General features: G+C 42.0%; 1 protein-coding gene across 1 annotated transcript; it reads right to left on the reverse strand.

Moving 5' to 3' along the window:
• Positions 1-2,831: 2,831 nt before the first annotated feature.
• Positions 2,832-16,875, reverse strand: DRGX (dorsal root ganglia homeobox). Its single transcript, XM_009079370.1, has 4 exons — positions 16,744-16,875; positions 13,944-14,116; positions 13,524-13,636; positions 2,832-3,097 (listed from the first exon to the last, which is right to left on the reverse strand). Exons 1-4 carry the CDS (start codon positions 16,873-16,875, stop codon positions 2,832-2,834), a joined length of 684 nt encoding a protein of 227 aa, XP_009077618.1.
• Positions 16,876-17,009: the final 134 nt, after the last annotated feature.

Here is a 17,009-nt window from a genome sequence, read left to right on the forward strand (position 1 = left end):
ACTAAGGTTGCTTTGCTCCTTAACAGGAGGCTCTGCAAAGCTTTGAGTCCCCTAATTTTGCAAGTTTGATACACCAAGCACGTTGCAGAGTCTCCCCCACTGTCCAACATCTCTAAGCAGAACTGGACAGTCACCAATGTGAGAGCAGATGCTTGGACAGAGAAATTGATCTGAACGAAAAAAGTACAGGAACTTTTTAGGGTCTTCTTTCTAAATTTATTCAAGTATTAAACAAACAGAAACTACAGCATGCATCAGATACTTTTCTTTATTGTACAACAAAACTATGGACTTGTTTGTATTTGCAGCATTTCCAGCAACATCAGGCAGACTTGTCGATGTTATCCAGTTTTGCACAGTCACTAGAGTGTCGCATCATGAATTATTAAATCAGTGCTTCGTGGTAATACATAATTTCTTATCAATTATTCATGCTAATGTGCGTGTAGTTTACTTAATTGTGTTATTGACGATCAAAAGTAATTTCCTGAAAATCCTCAAGGACAGAAAATTTAATCAGCGTAACTACTTTTCAGATGCAATGCTGTTAAGTATTCTTAATTTGCTCAACAATTCACTTATTTATGTACCTTTCTGGAGGAAATACGAGTTTAATCAAACAATTAGATTGAAGAGTTAGTGTACAGAAGGGCTGAAGTTCAACTGAATGCAAGGTAATTATGTTGAAATGAAGTTGGGCCTGCCTCTTTGGACTGGAATTTGGTTTTAGTCTGTTTTTTAGGAGGGGGAGGGCACAAAAAATTATGATTGGGAAGATCACTGAGAAAACAGTGATTCTTTCTCCAGCTACTCCCCACAACAAAGCACATAGCACATTTTATTCTGATGGAAGGAAAAAGTTGTTGCTGTTGTTTAAACTAAGCCATGACTTGCAGCCAGAGAAGCCACCTCCACCCACAGTTCAGCAGAGCAGCTCCTGAAGCTGGAACACAAACGCAGATCACAGATTACTGCATGTTTCCCCATCCCTGCAATTAGGACAGTTAAGGACCCCCAAAAGAAACACAATATGTGGCAGAACTAAAGCAAAATTACTCTATTTGATGAACGTGGGCCCTTTCAGATATTTTTTGTGCTCAGATCCAAGGACAGACCCAGCAATGCCCATTAAATACCAGTTGGCTTGTGTCCAGAAGATGCAAACCCCACCCCGAGGGTGCCTGGTACCCTTCACTCCTGGATCAGTGAAGGTGCTCGGTGCTGCCAAACCACCCCATGAAAACCAGGGCTTTCATCCTTCGAGTGGGTGCTGACATCAAACCTGTCCTCTCAGAAAGAAAAGTGTGCACTGAGGTATGGGAGAGTCCTGCGAGCCCCAGGGAAGTCTCAGGTTCTGTGAAATTTGTGGGCTGAGATCTTATAGGTGAGGGAGAGAAAGTTTTGCTGCCAACCTTACTCAGGTCTGCCTTTCCAAGCACATTCCCAAGCTTAGATCCTGTGAAGAGCCAAACACAACCCCATGTAAAAGCTCAGCACGTTGCAGGAGGTCCTCAGCACAATGTGCAGGATCAGAGGTGGCAATAATCCTTCCACAAGCCTCCACATTACTTGGTCAAGTCTCAGAGCAGTGGTTTCACCCTGTTCTCTAGGGACATCTGTGAACAAGCCTAATGACATCTGAGAAAAGCAAGTCCATGTCACTGAGTTTAAATCTGCATGTGCATTTCCCATGGAAAAACTGTGAGGCACCCCAGACTAAAATGACTGCTCTTCAGATCTTAGTCTGCTTTGATTTGGGGAGGTTTAGGTGAGAGATAAGACTGTATTTCCTAAGGCATCAATTTCTCCTTTGCACTGTGCCCACTCTGTAATAATTAATATATCTTCATACCTAGATGCATTACAACAAGCTTTCAGTAAATGGAATAGTCTGATTTTGGATGGCATAAAGGAATATCCTTCCAAGCTTTATTTCCTCTTTAGTAAACACAAAACATGGAAGGACATATTTGCAGTCTTGCAATGCAAGATTATTTTGTTTTTCAGTCTATTTTTTCCAAGCCAGTGATGCTAAACGACCCCCGGCCTTGTGCAGATCTAGAGACAACTGCACTCTTCATTAAAAACCAGCACTACTGTTTGAAGCTACGAATGTTGCTCTGAAGTCATGTATCTTTTATTTCTATCCCAGAGAGGGCAAATGTAGCAGGCTAGTGTTCATATAGAGGCTCGTGCAAGGATTTTAGTCACAGGTAAACTGATCTCAGGAATTTCCCAGTAATCTACTCCATGGGAAGTTTCACTTTTGAGAAAAAGAAGCCAGAAAAAATATTATGAAGAGTTTCATTCTATTTTCTGCTTCTCTTACACCTGGATTGCCTGGGATAGTTTTGGTTGAAGTCAAATGCCTTCAGAAAACCGCAGGCCAAATTGGAATATACATGGATATTCCTTCACCTTTGTCATGTGTGGTGGGATAACTGGTGCCTGGATGCCTCTCCTGCCCCAGAACTCATGTTTGGAAGTGAAGTGCTGCTGCCAGCCATCCATCTCACACAGGATGGAAAGCTGAGATGTGCAGGAGCAAGCCAGGATCCTGTGCCTTTCGGTGTCCCTGGGATGCGGTGGGGGCATAAAAACAGTTTCACAAATGTTTCCAAACACAGATAGTGTCGATGAATCAGGGGAATGAACCTACAGCAACGCAAGAAAAGCAAGGGTGTGTGAAAGGCAGCCAAAAAGGCCACTCAGATGTGCCAGGTCCCTGGTGGCCCCATGATGTCCCACTGGGCGTGACCACAGTTCACCCCACAGCAGAGCCCCAGTGGTGGGTCACTGCCTTGAGCCAAGGGGCCAGCACCAGTCCGGTCTCATACGCTCTTCTCCCCTTCCATGTGCTCCTTGGCTGGAGAGGGCTGCTTGTCCTGGCTGCCTTCAGGGCCAGGTTTGGTGGGAGGAGTGGGGCTGCTGCTGGTGGTGGGCAGGAGGTTGGCAGACTGGAGCACAGCCTCTGAGTGCTCCCGCGCCTTCATGCGCAGCGCGGCCACACTGGCCGTGCGGTTGCTTTGGCAGCCGTAGGTGGGCAGGAAGGAGAGGCCCATGGGGTCTGGAACACAGCACGAGCACAGCGGGCTCCCTGGAGAGGAAGGAGAGAAGGCACCATCACTGATGGGAAAGGTCATGGAGACTATCTGACTGTTCCCTCCATGGTCAGTCTGAAGAGGGCAGTGATAGGGTTGACCTTCAGTGGGTACATTGACCTTTAGTGGGTACATAGTTATTCTCTGGATCAGGACTAGAAAACCCATATCCCGTTCTGCTGACCCTGTGAAGGATCTTACACTGTGAGTCATCCAGGGTGACAAGCAGAGAGAGGAAAGCAGAGACAGAGGTGAGTAGTGAAGTTCAGGTCACATGTGATATTACCCCAGAAGCAAGGCTGAGCTCATTCCCTCCTCGCATATTGATCTGCTGCTCTGTGGCTACCATCAGCCCCATGCTGGTGATGTGCCCTGCCCTCCACCTGCACCCTGAGCTTGATCAATGTGGGCAGCAACATTTGGTGAGTGAGTGTAGTGAATTCATCTCTTATCTATGCCTGAAAGATTACAGCAGAAAGGTGAAAATATTCTGGTTATTATGATGGAGTTCTCTTATCTCACTGGAAGATGATATAGACTTTTCCTTGGCCAGGCCCCAGATACCTACTGGCATCATGTCTACCTGCAAGAGTCTGTTCTACCTTCTCCCAGCCAATGTCTGTGCTGCTTAAGGATGATACCTCGAAGGGAACAGCCTCCAGAAATGAGCCAAGGCTACCTAAAGCTGCTGCTCCTGACAAAACTTAGGAGTCCCATTGAGAGACATGGGCCAGAGCATCTCTCCCCTGTCATCTGAGACACACTGCTGTTCCAAGCAGGCAATAATACACTGGAGAGCAGATGAAGTAGGTATTCTTTCCCCTTTAAGCCAAAAGGCTTCCCTACAACCCACTGGCAGAGATGGTCCTCACTCCACCAGCTGCCTTCCTGAGCTGCAACACTGCAGGCTCTTGCTCTGGCTTGTCTCTTATAACACTGGGGCTTGGGACAGTTCCCAAAGAAGCACACCTAGAAGTCTAGGTTCACCACTGGGCACACAGTCCATCCAAAAAGCCACCCTAATACCTAACTTAGATAAATCTATTGAATGAAGGAGAATGTGTCAGAGAGGTAGGGAGGGGAGGCAGGGTGGAATGGCTGAGCTACTTCTATAATTTGCTTTCTGGTTAGAACAGTCGAGTGATATCATTTTTCCAGGGGTCTCAGAGGCCATACAAATTCCACATCCTCTTGTGCACCCCTGGCAAAAGCCTGTCCTTTGCTGATACACTGCTTCCCAATGAGAAACAGCCTGGCTGCACACATCCTGACATGGTGCAGTATCTTCCCCTGATCTTTCCAGGCCAAGGACTTGCTTTAATTTCCGCAGTTAATATTTGAGTTAAATGGCTCATGACTAAGTGATGGAACTAATAACCTGCAGAGAGCAGGTAGTCTTTCTTTTACACTTCTGTTCTTGGTAGCAACGGGTCAGCACCCATCTGCTAGGAATGAAGACAGCCAGTTGTTTGTTTTTAGGATGTTGACAATACTTCTCCACAGCCATTACCAGAGATTCATAGTTGCAGGTAACATTCAAGAAAAAGTACTTTGCATTTTAAAAAACAGAATCTGCAAAGGACAAGTTCATAATAAAACTGGAAAGATACTTTTTCTCTGATAGAGCATACAATCAGCAGACCAACATTTCCATGGATCCAGGCATACAAGCAAGTTTCAGCACCTGACTGACATCCTCGTTTTGTTTTTTTGTTTGGTTTTTTTTTTTTTGCTTTTAGCTCTAGGGAGCTCAGTCTGGAATTCTGTGTTTTTTTCAGCAGGTCAGAAGAAGAGTTTATAATAAAATCCACTCAGTAACACAACTTAGAGTTTTCGCCACCATCAACCACACTCATAAAGTAATTTTTTCCCTGTTGTATCACAGCAACTTCAGGAGTGTTGAATAGCCACTGATCTAACTAGAGGGAGGAGAGACCCTTAGGAGTCCCTGCAGTTTGCAGCAGGTCTTTACCTGCAGAAGCCACACAGAAGTCTGTTTTTTCACTACTATTAAGCTCCACTATCTTAAGGATCTGCTCTGAGATGGAGGAGCATGGAGGTCTGTGAGTGCATCAGCTGCCTTTGCACTGCTGCTTTCTAACACAAACTGTGTGAGACTTTCAAACACAGCTGTTCAGCTCCCAGGCTGAGGGCAGGGTCTCCCCACCGTAGGTACCTAACACATGACTGGGCACAGACATTGCCTGATTAGTGGGAGATGAGGAGAAGTGGAAAAGTCTTTCCCTTTTCAAAAAAGCAGGACTCAGCTCCATCCCCTAAGAATAATTTTCATTCCATTGTTAAAGGGATAAAATATTTATCAGTATTCAGTACCAATCTACGCTCTTGCTTAATAATTAGACCTGATATTACCTAGTGGCTCTGCAACCTGAGGGTGCAGTTACCTGTGGTAGAAACTAAGCTGTCTCTAGTAATAATTCACCCATAAACCATTCCTTTCATTTTCACTGAAGTTACAACACTTGCAAACAACAGCTCACACATGAGAAAAATGTGAGGTAAAAGCATCATTTTCTCCAGCGTCCAGCTAGAATACAGCAGAGTAGGATTTAACCCCATTTTAATGTACGTTGTAAAGAAGGTTGAATCTACCCTACAATTGTCTGCATCTGCAGGTAACAAGTCCAGTGAAATCTATCAGACTTTGCTAGAACAAAAGCTGAGACAAACAATAGGAGACTCAGGAGCCCAAGGTCTCCACCTGCCCATCACTCAGCCCACCATGGACAGGATGTGCTGCCGACCAAGAAAGAGGTATCCATATATATATGTAGCTGGCAGCAGTGGGTTTTAACATCTTATTGCAGTAATTCTGAGTCCACAATGGGGAAGAAAGGAATTGTTCCTACTTATTTCAGACTCTCAGAGGACTTCAGGCACCTAGCTCCCACCAGAATCAGTGAGGGTTAAGGTGTTAGCCTTAGATCTTGATCCAGCTTTCACTAACATCTATGACAATCTGATACTACTTTAATGGGATTTGGATCAAGTTGCTACAATATGGACAGGGTGCTATTTGCTTTCTTTCAGGAACTTACTGCCTCCTGTACACAAAATTAAAATACACAATTAGATTTCCATTAACTTACAGCAAATTCTGCTGAATTGATCTGTACCTCCTTGTATTCCTATATGAGATCATACTTTAAATGCTCAGCCTGAACATAAATACTTAATGTAATAAATACAGTCTGAAATATTTGATCCACTTGGCAGTTTAATTGATCTACTACAGAGACTGACAGGAAAAATTAAATTAGTTCTGTCTTGTCTCTGCCAACATCACATTTCAATTGTAATGATATTTGATCTACAATTTTGGTTATGGACCCTTTTGTGCAGTTCCATGGTTCAGTTTCAGCTGAGCAGAGTGGGGTGGGAGCAGGACCCATATTGATACATAAATATTTTAAAAATACATTTTGTATTTCAATTCAACAGCTTAAAGAATTTAATAGATAGTCTTCCCAAAAGGCAAACCCCACATTACTTTCCTCTTTCACTCTTTGTGCATATCCACATTTGATATGGGCAGCTGAATGGCAACTTGACATGGAAGGAAGCAAAGAAAAATTCCCATTTAAAATCCTCACATGTCAAAGCATGCTGGTTAGTTTTCAGATAAAATATTATGCTTAATTTAAGCATTGTTATCTTCTGATAGGAGTCACATTAGCTTGCTTGAGCTCTAAATCCTCATAAATTCTGAAATCCCTTTAACAAGGGTTGGAAGGTCAAGAAAAACCTCAAGTTCATAGTGCTGATTAGCAGTGGAGGCTGATTCAAAGGGAGCTCCCTCTTGCTCTTCATATTCTCTTCATATGCTCAACATTCTGCATATTAAAGCCAGAGCCAAAAGGAGGAAACACAAAAGTGGCTTTATCCAAATCTTCTTTAGCTCTGATCAGGAGGTTCAGAACAAGAAAGGCATGAACTTAACGCCCGAAATGGAGAAGCACCAGATGCTCCCAGTATAATTTAGAGTAGCCTCGAGGCTGCTGAAGTTGAACTAGATGGTTTCTCCTTATAGTGCCTAAGCTGGTTAAGTGTGGAAGGCACCTTGTGCTGCCCAGAGGCTGGAAGAGCACTTCAGAGGTGACAGCAGAGTCCAAATGTAATAGTTTCACATCTCCTGGCTTGTGACCCCTATATGCCCAAAGTAAAAAAAAAAAGAGCTGATGCTCTGTCTCATTTGCTCTATCAGGAGCATTTTTGTGCAAATAATGTGGAACTGGAGGATTCATCCTCCTTTATTTGTGCCATTAATACTGTTAAAAAAAATTCAATCATTCAGAAGCCAGGGCTTGCTTGTTTGGGTAGGAAAGCTGGAAGCAAAGCCCACAAAAGCTGGGAGAACAGAATCAATCCTTTGAATACTGTCAGCTCAGCAACCATTTACCACTCTTCCCTTCCACATCAAATATATGATCTGACCCTAAATCTTTCTGCCACACATCACTCCAAGAGGGGTCAATAGCAATCCCTGCCCAGCCAAAGGTCCACTAGCCTAATCAAGATCTGTCCTGGAGGAACAAGTCAGCACCCATTTCCTCCCCATGGCCCTTAGGGCATATTCCCTAATACTTGCGACAAGCCAGATTTCCTCCCCATGGCTCTTAGGGCATATTCCCTAATACTTGCGATAAAGACCACAAAAATCTACCTGTGAGGTAGGGCAGCGGTAGAGTTGGGGCCCTGTGATATGCAAATGAAAGTCATTTGCTCAAGATATATTCATCTGCAGCAAACTAAGGAAATATTTTAAATTCTCTAAAGTCAGAGAAGCAGATAAACTAGGGTTTCCTCCCCATGGCTCTTAGGGCATATTCCCTAATACTTGCGATAAAGACCACAAAAATCTACCTGTGAGGTAGGGCAGCGGTAGAGTTGGGGCCCTGTGATATGCAAATGAAAGTCATTTGCTCAAGATATATTCATCTGCAGCAAACTAAGGAAATATTTTAAATTCTCTAAAGTCAGAGAAGCAGATAAACTAGGGAAAATGCCAAACAAAACTCACTCAGTATATTTGCTATGTTGCATGAGAAAAGTCCATAATCAAGAATGACAGAGTAAATAAAGAACCACAAGAGTTTTTATTCTTGTTCCCCAATCTTATGATAAAGAGTGGTGCTTCAATTCAGTAAACATCAGTTCAAGGGTGAGTTAGGTCCTTGAACAGTTCTTTAACAGCCATGGCAATGGGAATTGCCCAATGGAATTGGGCAAATTCTCTTCATCTTTCCATAATAGAAATTGAAATGTAATGGATGAGCAGTTCTAGTTGTGTTGGGGTTTTTTTCCTGGATATTGCAATTAAGCCTCCCTAATATGAACAGCAACCACAGCAGCAACAAACCATAAAGGAGCCTAATCAATGGTGCCCTGGAATATCCATTTTGATGTGCATAATGCAATCCTGGTTCTCTATCAGTGGTGTGGAGGTGCCGTGAAAACCAACTGAGCTATAACTTGCACAGAGCAGAGCTCTGGGTGAATTATGAAAGTAATTCCCTGGCAAGTGTAATTATTTCTCTCCTCATACACTTCACTCATCATGGGGTCTGGGGAAATTTCAGCGGAACGTAACAGACACACTCTTGGCCTCAGTCACCAGAATGGTAGAACACATCCGCTAAAAAACGGAGATTCTTGTTTACACCCATTAATAACATCTTCTACATTAATGAATTGCATTCATGCTGTCATCCATTAAGAAGGTACTTTGAGGTCTCTCTCTGCACAGAACACTAGCTTCTCCTGATGACTCTATTGTTATACAGCCCATAAATAAAACAAGTATTTTCCCTTCATCTTTGAGGTCTGCAATTAAATCTACTAAATGGACTGCAGATGCATGGCTTACAGTAAGTGTTTCATCTTGGAAGATCATGGAACTGTCGAAGTCACCACAATGAAGTAGCATAGTTGTCAAATCAGGACAATTTCAGAGAGTAATGAACATTAGAAAATTCATCTGTGTGAGTCAACTTTCTTCCTGACTATAGCCAGTGGTGAAGTACTAAAACCCTGAAGTAGGAAACACTGGATATCCCAGAAATTATGACCTTATGATAATTTTTCAAATGATGAATTGTATTTCCTGAAAGAATAGTACATAGGCAGGTGATATGGTAGTTAACAGATGCTTGCTACGAAGTACAGCCTCTGCTGTACTGAAGTCCAGAGAGGGAGAAGACTTGCCTAAGGCAAGGAACAGGTCTGTTGTATTACTGTATAGAGAATATTTGACAGAAACAGAGGAAATGTGTCCAGTGATAATATACTCTTCTCTAGAACAGTCTATGTGAAGTCTATGTGAAACCAGCCAGCCTGTTTTCTTCACAGACCATCCTGTGGTGATATCCTCACTTTGAGAGAGAAAAAATCTGTTTCAGAGACAGCAGAGTTCATGGGGCATAGTGCTTAGCGACAATAGCATTCTTCTCATTCATCAGGACAGACCTAGTCTCATGTTCCAACAATATCACCTAGAAGTGACACATGGGGTCCAGAGCCACACAGAGAATGAGACAAGGCTACAGTGTACTTCACAGTCTTTCCAAAAGCAAAACTGCAGGCTTAGTCCCTGCCCCATGCTAGACTGTAATGAGATTTCTTGTTTCTCCTAGACCAACTTGACCATCAACCATTATATCCTTAGACTATAAATGAGATCCAAGAACCTTGTGCCCTAGACATTTTATGTAGCTTCGGAAATCTGGGTCCAGAGCCAAGCAAAGTCAGAGAATGAGAAAGAGAGGCATTAGTTTCTTTACAAAAGACAGAGAACTCTCAGATGGCAAAATGAAAATGGTCCCTGAGAGCATAAAATAATTATTAATTAGTTACATCACCATCATCACTTGTTATTCACTGTATTGATTTTAATTTTCTCCTTCTAAAGCATCAGTCAAATATTACTCACTGACACCAACGAAGTGTTGGCTCACAAGTCCAACAAAGCACATCTTGTCTCCCCAAAAGAATAAGAAAACCACCTACACTTCCCAATAGAACTTGATGTGCTGAGAGTGCCCATTTGTTTTCAGGCAGCTTTTACAGCCTTACTGGAGAATATGATTCCCTTTACTGGCCAGGATTATTCTCCCAATGGTGGGAATACATAACTATTTTCAGGACCTACAGAGAGGAGCTGCATTTAATTTGACATTTGCATAGAACAAAGCAGGGTCATGCATCCTTTGGTAATGAAATGGTGCTTTGATTCTGGCACAACTATTTTGCTTTCAAAAGCACAAAAAATTCCTGGTAGTTTCAAAGCATGGTTGGCACAAGACAGATATCAGGAAGAGCTCTTGATCATTTCACCCTTCAATAAAACTTGCAAAATTTTGGAAAACCTTATTACTTCCCATATTTCCCCTTATCCAAGCAATCCAAAAAACAAGCAGCTCAGAACTTTTTGTCCTATGCTGAGTTTGATGGGTGACATAAAATCCTATGCCCTCACAGTCACTGTGGCAGAGTCCTGTCAGTGTTTCTGCTGCAAAATGCAACTGGATTTTCAATGGAGATGCTTAGATCACTTCATTAAGACATATAAGGCCACAGATTACTGCCCACCTAAATATAAGGTCTTGACAGGCCTGAAGTGTACAAATCAGCTCTTAGTTCAAAGGGAAATGAGAAGTGGGAGTCAAACAAACTGAATTGTGCAAATGGCAAAGATGGTCATATAAAGGTTTGGTGAACACTCTGTCTCTCCCTGTCCTTTCCTTCCTTTCCACAATGATTATCTCCTCCTCCAGACTGACGTGAGCTTGGTTGTGCTCTCAAATACACTGGTTTAGATGAGGTGTCATTCACCTGGAGTTTCCACACCAAAGGAAAATAAAATGTGCATAAGGCCTGTGATGCTTTTGGTCCACTCAGAACTTCTAGAGATTGTCCTGCTCATCATTGCCAATTAACAAGACTGAAGCTCAATGTCTGCTGTGCAATGCCCTACCCCAGCCCAAGTGAATTACTCTTGGAAAAATAGGAAAAGAGAAACTTACAGAGACAAGCCAAGGAAAGAGGATGCAATACTTCATATATCAATACCACAAGAAAGATGCTACAATTATTCTCTGTTCATACAAATCAATTTTGTCCTGTTACAGAACAACAAATTCTTCCCCTTTAACCCCACAGCCAAAATTTGACATTACTGAGACTTAGCAGCAGAAGAAAAAGATCTCCCCTCAAAGCAGTAGCTCAGACTACCAGTTCCTTGCAAGGATAAAAACGTGCTGACAGGCACAGTCAGCTCCACAAAGCTCCTGGTAGGTGGATATGCAAACATGTAACTCTGTAAGAGGATTTCTAAAAATGAAAGTATACTACTTCATCCCAGTCCCCTTGCATGTATCTGGAGATTTCTAGTGCCAGGCAGGAAATATAAAACAGGCATCTCAGGGATGAGCTGCACATATAGCTGACAACATTCATCAAGAGAATATGCAGGCATCTGCTAACTGACCATTCCTATACAAATTATAAAAAGCATCTGTATTTACAACTGGGACCAGGTTTTCAGGGACACTGTCTCTTAGCCTGGGCATCTGACTATCTAGTATCTACAAGCGAATCTTTCTGCCCCTATGTTGTAAAACTGCTATCAAGAAAAAAGGAGAAAATTATTAATTTCTCAACTTAGTGGCTGAGCTGTAAAATCACAGAAAAGGATATCAGGAAGTCTACCAAATAAATAAAGCTAAAAAACCCAAACCCACACCACACCAAAACAAAAAAAAGCAAAACTAAAAAAACTAAAAAAACCCCAAACAAACTACCACACCAAAACAAAAAAAAGCAAAAATAAAAAAACTAAAAAAACCCCAACCAAACAAAACCCCTCATGACATTTTTTTCATTCCTTTTTATTTCATTTTGCTTGGCTTTTGCTTATTGGGGTTATTTTTTTCTTAAAATTTAGCTCCATTTAAACATAAAACAAATGAGAAGAACCTATTGATGCATTTGATTTTGAAAATGCCTAAATGTAAATTTTAAGGGAAAAAAAAATCCCTTACTTCCATCTGAAATTATTCACTGCACACAACCCCATATCTACGCCTTTCAACCTGTCTGGGACTACATTTATCAATTAACAATTTTTTTTGCCTGATGAATTCCACCTGTACCTACTTCAGAGAGGCTGTTCCTGCCCAAAAGCAGAAGCCAGAATTCTCTGCCCCAAGATCTCACAGGGCAGATATCTAGAGGACTCAGGCACTCCAATAGTCACTGCCCACTTGAAGGTGACAATCAGCCTTTAAGTTTGAGGGTTCAGGTCACACCTCCTGTGTGGCCTTTCTTGATTCAAACTCCCAGGTCCCACACCTATCAAAAGAGCAGTAACTGTGTGGTGTCTGGCTTCAGCTTTTTTTGAAAGACAGGAAGGAAGGGGGTACAGGGGGCAGGACACTGGACTTCACACAAAACTCAGTGGTTCCAAATGTTTGCTTCAGGAATTTTCATCAGCAATGCTGATTTAACTGGAAACTCACAAAGGAGCATGAGATATGCCAGAGAACAAGTGAGAAGTATTAGAGGCCATTTGTTTTCATAGTGGAGGGTCTTTAGCTGGGAAACTTTCCTCACAAGTTATTGCACCACATTGGGACTTAGAGTAAATGTATGTGCCACTTTGTGCTTGGCACTGCTATGAGGCTTTACATCCTATAAATCTATAAATTGAATTTTTCCTGCTTACACCCTTAGTCTTATAAATTTTTAGACTAGGAACAGCTAATGGATCAGCAGATGATTTATTTTTAAAAGATGCATACTGCTGCTTTTTGGAAACTGATAGGGTATAGACACGGGATGTACCCTTCCTGAAGCCTGGGTCCCAGGTAATGAGGAATTACTTTGTAATTCCTCCCTTGTCCTCAGGAACACACTTTATTCAAGTTCTCAAAGGGAACCTACTGTCCAAGAAGAGAAAGGTCTGGATTGTGCAGAGATGCACTGCAAAGGAAACCGCATGCAAAGAGCGGATGAGGCATCAGTAACAGTGCCAGGTAATATATAATGCAAAAGGATGTGTATAACTAATTTATTAGTATAAATTTGACTCTTAGAAAAAAAAGCATATGCAACAAAAACTCTAAAGGAGCAAGCCCTACCTGCCTCACTCCTTGAGACAAACACTGACCTCATGAAAATGAACTGTCTGAGTAAAATGAAGGAGTTCTGCCACAAATGAGGCTGCAAGCTACAACACGAGACTCACTTCTGTACCTGCAGCACTGGTCAGTGTAATTACTGCCAATCTTAACAGAAAGAAGGATCTGCCATTTCCCAAAGGCTTCCCCACAAGTGGGACTGTGCCACTTAGCTTGAAAGAGATGCTCTTTGAGCTTATCCCTGAAGTTAAACCAAGTCATTTACCTTTTAGAGAGGCAACATGGGATAAAGCTTGTGCGTAGGTGGCTGTGTTAAGAAGAGTCCCCGGCAGGCAGGAAGGGAAGAAAGGTCCTGTAGGACCCACTGCTCGACTCAGGCTGGTGGAGAAGAGAAAACAACTTCTTTACAAAATCAGAAGCAGTTGATTCTGTTTGTGCATGCATATAACACGTTCATGTCGCAGCATCCAACTAGATGTGACCAAGCCTGGATAACAATAGCCTCCCACAGCCACCAGCTTCTCAGCATCTCCACAGGGAGCAGTGAGCTGCACAAGAGACAGCTCACCTAAAAATGATACTGTGTAGGCCCAGGCATAGCAGCACTCAAACCTGTATGCACGTACATACATATGAGGCATGCTTGCCCCATAGACAGGCAGTTGATAACATGTATTACTCTTACCTCTGCTGGATCTCCAGACCCTCTTTTTTATTCCTGGTTTGATCTGCTGGAGAAGGGGAATTTAAATTCCTTGCAGGAGGTGCCACCTCTGCCATGGATTCCTTAGAGCCCTCTTGGTCAGAAGCACCCCTCTCTGTTTTCCTCCATTTAGCTCTTCGATTTTGAAACCACACCTGGAGCAGGAGAGCAATCCAGGCTGAAAAATGTGTTTAGCCAAATGTGAAGCAAGAAAATTGTAAATTGTTACTCTAGTGAAATCAGTCACTTAGAATCTTGGCTAAAACTTCCTCTTATTTTGTGTCCCCATTGCTATTTTAGTTGAGCCTCAGGATTACATTTGTTTCAGTAATATTTCTGGGTCTGGAAAATGAGCCAGAAGTGTCTCAAGACATTCAAAAGGCATGTTACAAACAAAAATTTTAAAAACATATATAGCTTTGATGTTACCGTGCCAGTTAGCAAAACATTTAATCATGTGCCTTCCTTTTTGCACAGATCTAATTCTCACTGATTTCTGTGTTTTAACACATCTAAAAGCCTTTTTATAGGGATGGTGTTAAATACATATCTAAGCACTCTGATGAAACCATAGATAAGTCTTTAAATGAGCTGCTGCTAGAAGCAGAGAGGTCAGAAATGAGAAGGTGTGTATTAGGCCATCTTATCCAGACATTTCTCTGGAGGAGACTGGTACTGGCTGTTATTCCTCTCATGTATTTGTCCAGTCTGCATTCAGAGGACTCAAAAGTTGATCGATACTAATTCTGAAAGATCATTCAGCAGTATAATACTATGGTGGTAAAACCATCAGGCACCTCAGGCTGCACTATGATCTCAGAATAGAACACCAGTTTCCAAACCTTATTTTTTACTCCGTATGCAAAACAAACATTCATATTCTTGATTTTATCACCTGACTTTTAGTCCAAGAACTTCTTTTTTCCATTAACCTTGGAGCTGATGCTCTGAAAGCACTGTATTTGAGGTGGAAAATGCTGAGCCTCTCTTGAGGTCAGGAAATACACATTTTAATACATGGATTCAGGTATAGGCAAGATTGTTATTATTATTATTATTCTCCTCCTCCAACTCCATTTTAGTTAGCAATTTTAGTTAGCCTTTTAATTGCATGTATCAGCAAACATTGAATAATGATTTTATCTATATTCTAAATTTAGAGCAGTTAAATGCAAAGCAAAATGCAGACACTTTCTTGTGTCTTAATTGAATGAAGGTCACAGCTATAACAACATTTAATTGAGCTATTTTTCATTATCATATTTTAATGACTTTGCACTGACAGTTCGCCTGCTTCTGAGGAAAGAGCATGATGAAGTCGTTTATTTCCCTATTTAGTTATTGTTTGACAACATCATCTTCGATTAAGACTCTGCTTTATAGCACATTAATCATATTTGAATGAGCAAGGGGTATAAATGTAAACATATCTCCCATCCTCTGTGTTTCCCCGTGTCCCTGTATGAAAGCAGGCTAAACAAATGCTTGCATCTATTGTCTGTTTGCATAATAGCCAACAACAAGGCTAAACACCAGTCCTCAGCAATCTAATTGTCACCACCCCTATCTCACCCTTGCACCTTTCAGGAAGAAGTTATGATCTTCCACTTCTGAATGCTCAATAATTGTCCCATTTATCTCAATTTGCAGTTCAGTCTTTAGGCACCAATAGCCAAAATGGCATTTTTTATTATTTTTTTTAAGCCAGTACCTACAATGCAGTGGCAAAAGGAGATTTTCATTTCCAAATAATAATCAGTTTAATTTGCCCACATATGACCAATGATTCATGTTCAGATTTAATAATCAGGATCACATAATCTGATTATAGGAGAAATAATTTGTTTACAATCCCCAATTTACTGTGGTGAATTCCATTATCTCTCTTCAGCCATTGGGTTTTAAGAGATACTAACATGACCCTAGGGAACAAAAGGCAAGCTATTATATTTCCTACAATTAGATCTTTGCATAGTCTTAACCCCGAGCACCTAAATAAAAAAAATATAGAAGAACAGCATGCAGAAAAGCTCCATAAATAAAAATGAATGCATAATCATGTTCAAAAAAATGGTTTGCAACTCTGTGGTGGATGCCTGCAGAGTTACAGGGATCCATCTCTGACAACTGCAAGTTAGCAGAGCTTGTAGACACACAGAGTTAATCCCTGGATATGGAAAAACAAACACATGGATAAAAGGTTAAATAAAAAGGTAAAAAGGTGGGGAGAAGGAAGAAAGGAAGAAGTGAGAAAGAATGGTATTTATTGGATCATATTAAAGGTGTGGGAATTGCTCTGCAGGCTCTTTAGCTGCCTAAATTAAGTGTTTAGAAAGAAGGCAAAAGGGACAAAAGTTGAAGATGTACAGAAGATTTCTTCCTGGCAGCTGGGCTCCCTGCAGTTGACTAACCCCACTGCTCGACAGTGGTCATAGTTGCTTTGGAGAATCACGTCTCAGCTCTTTTCTCCGCACCCCCCGCCCCTCCAAAAGCAAGGAAATGGATGTGCATTGATGTAATTTAGTACCTTGGAGACGCGGACAAATTAGTGTAGAACATTATCACTAGTTAATTATGAATGACCGATTAATCAACCTAATCTAATATTCCACATTATGTTGATGTTATTAAAGTGCATCATGAAAATGACAGATCGTCTTCATTTGCGTTCTTTGGCCAAATGTGCACTCTGCAGTCATGATGTCAAAAAAAAAAAAAAAAAAAAAGAAAAAGTTTGCCAGCTTGAATACCCGAGAGTTAAATAATTCCCCAGGATGTTTACCTGCACCCTGGCCTCCGTGAGGTTGATTTTCATAGCCAGCTCTTCCCGAGTGAACACATCGGGGTAGTGGGTTTGAGCAAAAACAGCTTCCAGGGCCTCGAGCTGGTGGAGGGGAGGAGAGCAAAGAGCCATGAGGGATGTGCCCAGCCACCCCGCGGGGTGTGTGCCAGGCGTGGGGGAGGGAAGCGGGGCCGCCCGAGGCAGCGGGACAGGCAGGGAGCAGGTCTGGGAGCGCAGGGAGCGGTGTGGGGCAGGCAGGACAGCAG

The sequence above is a fragment of the Acanthisitta chloris genome, unplaced genomic scaffold, assembly GCF_000695815.1.
Source record: "Acanthisitta chloris isolate BGI_N310 unplaced genomic scaffold, ASM69581v1 scaffold16577, whole genome shotgun sequence".
NCBI lineage: Eukaryota > Metazoa > Chordata > Aves > Passeriformes > Acanthisittidae > Acanthisitta > Acanthisitta chloris.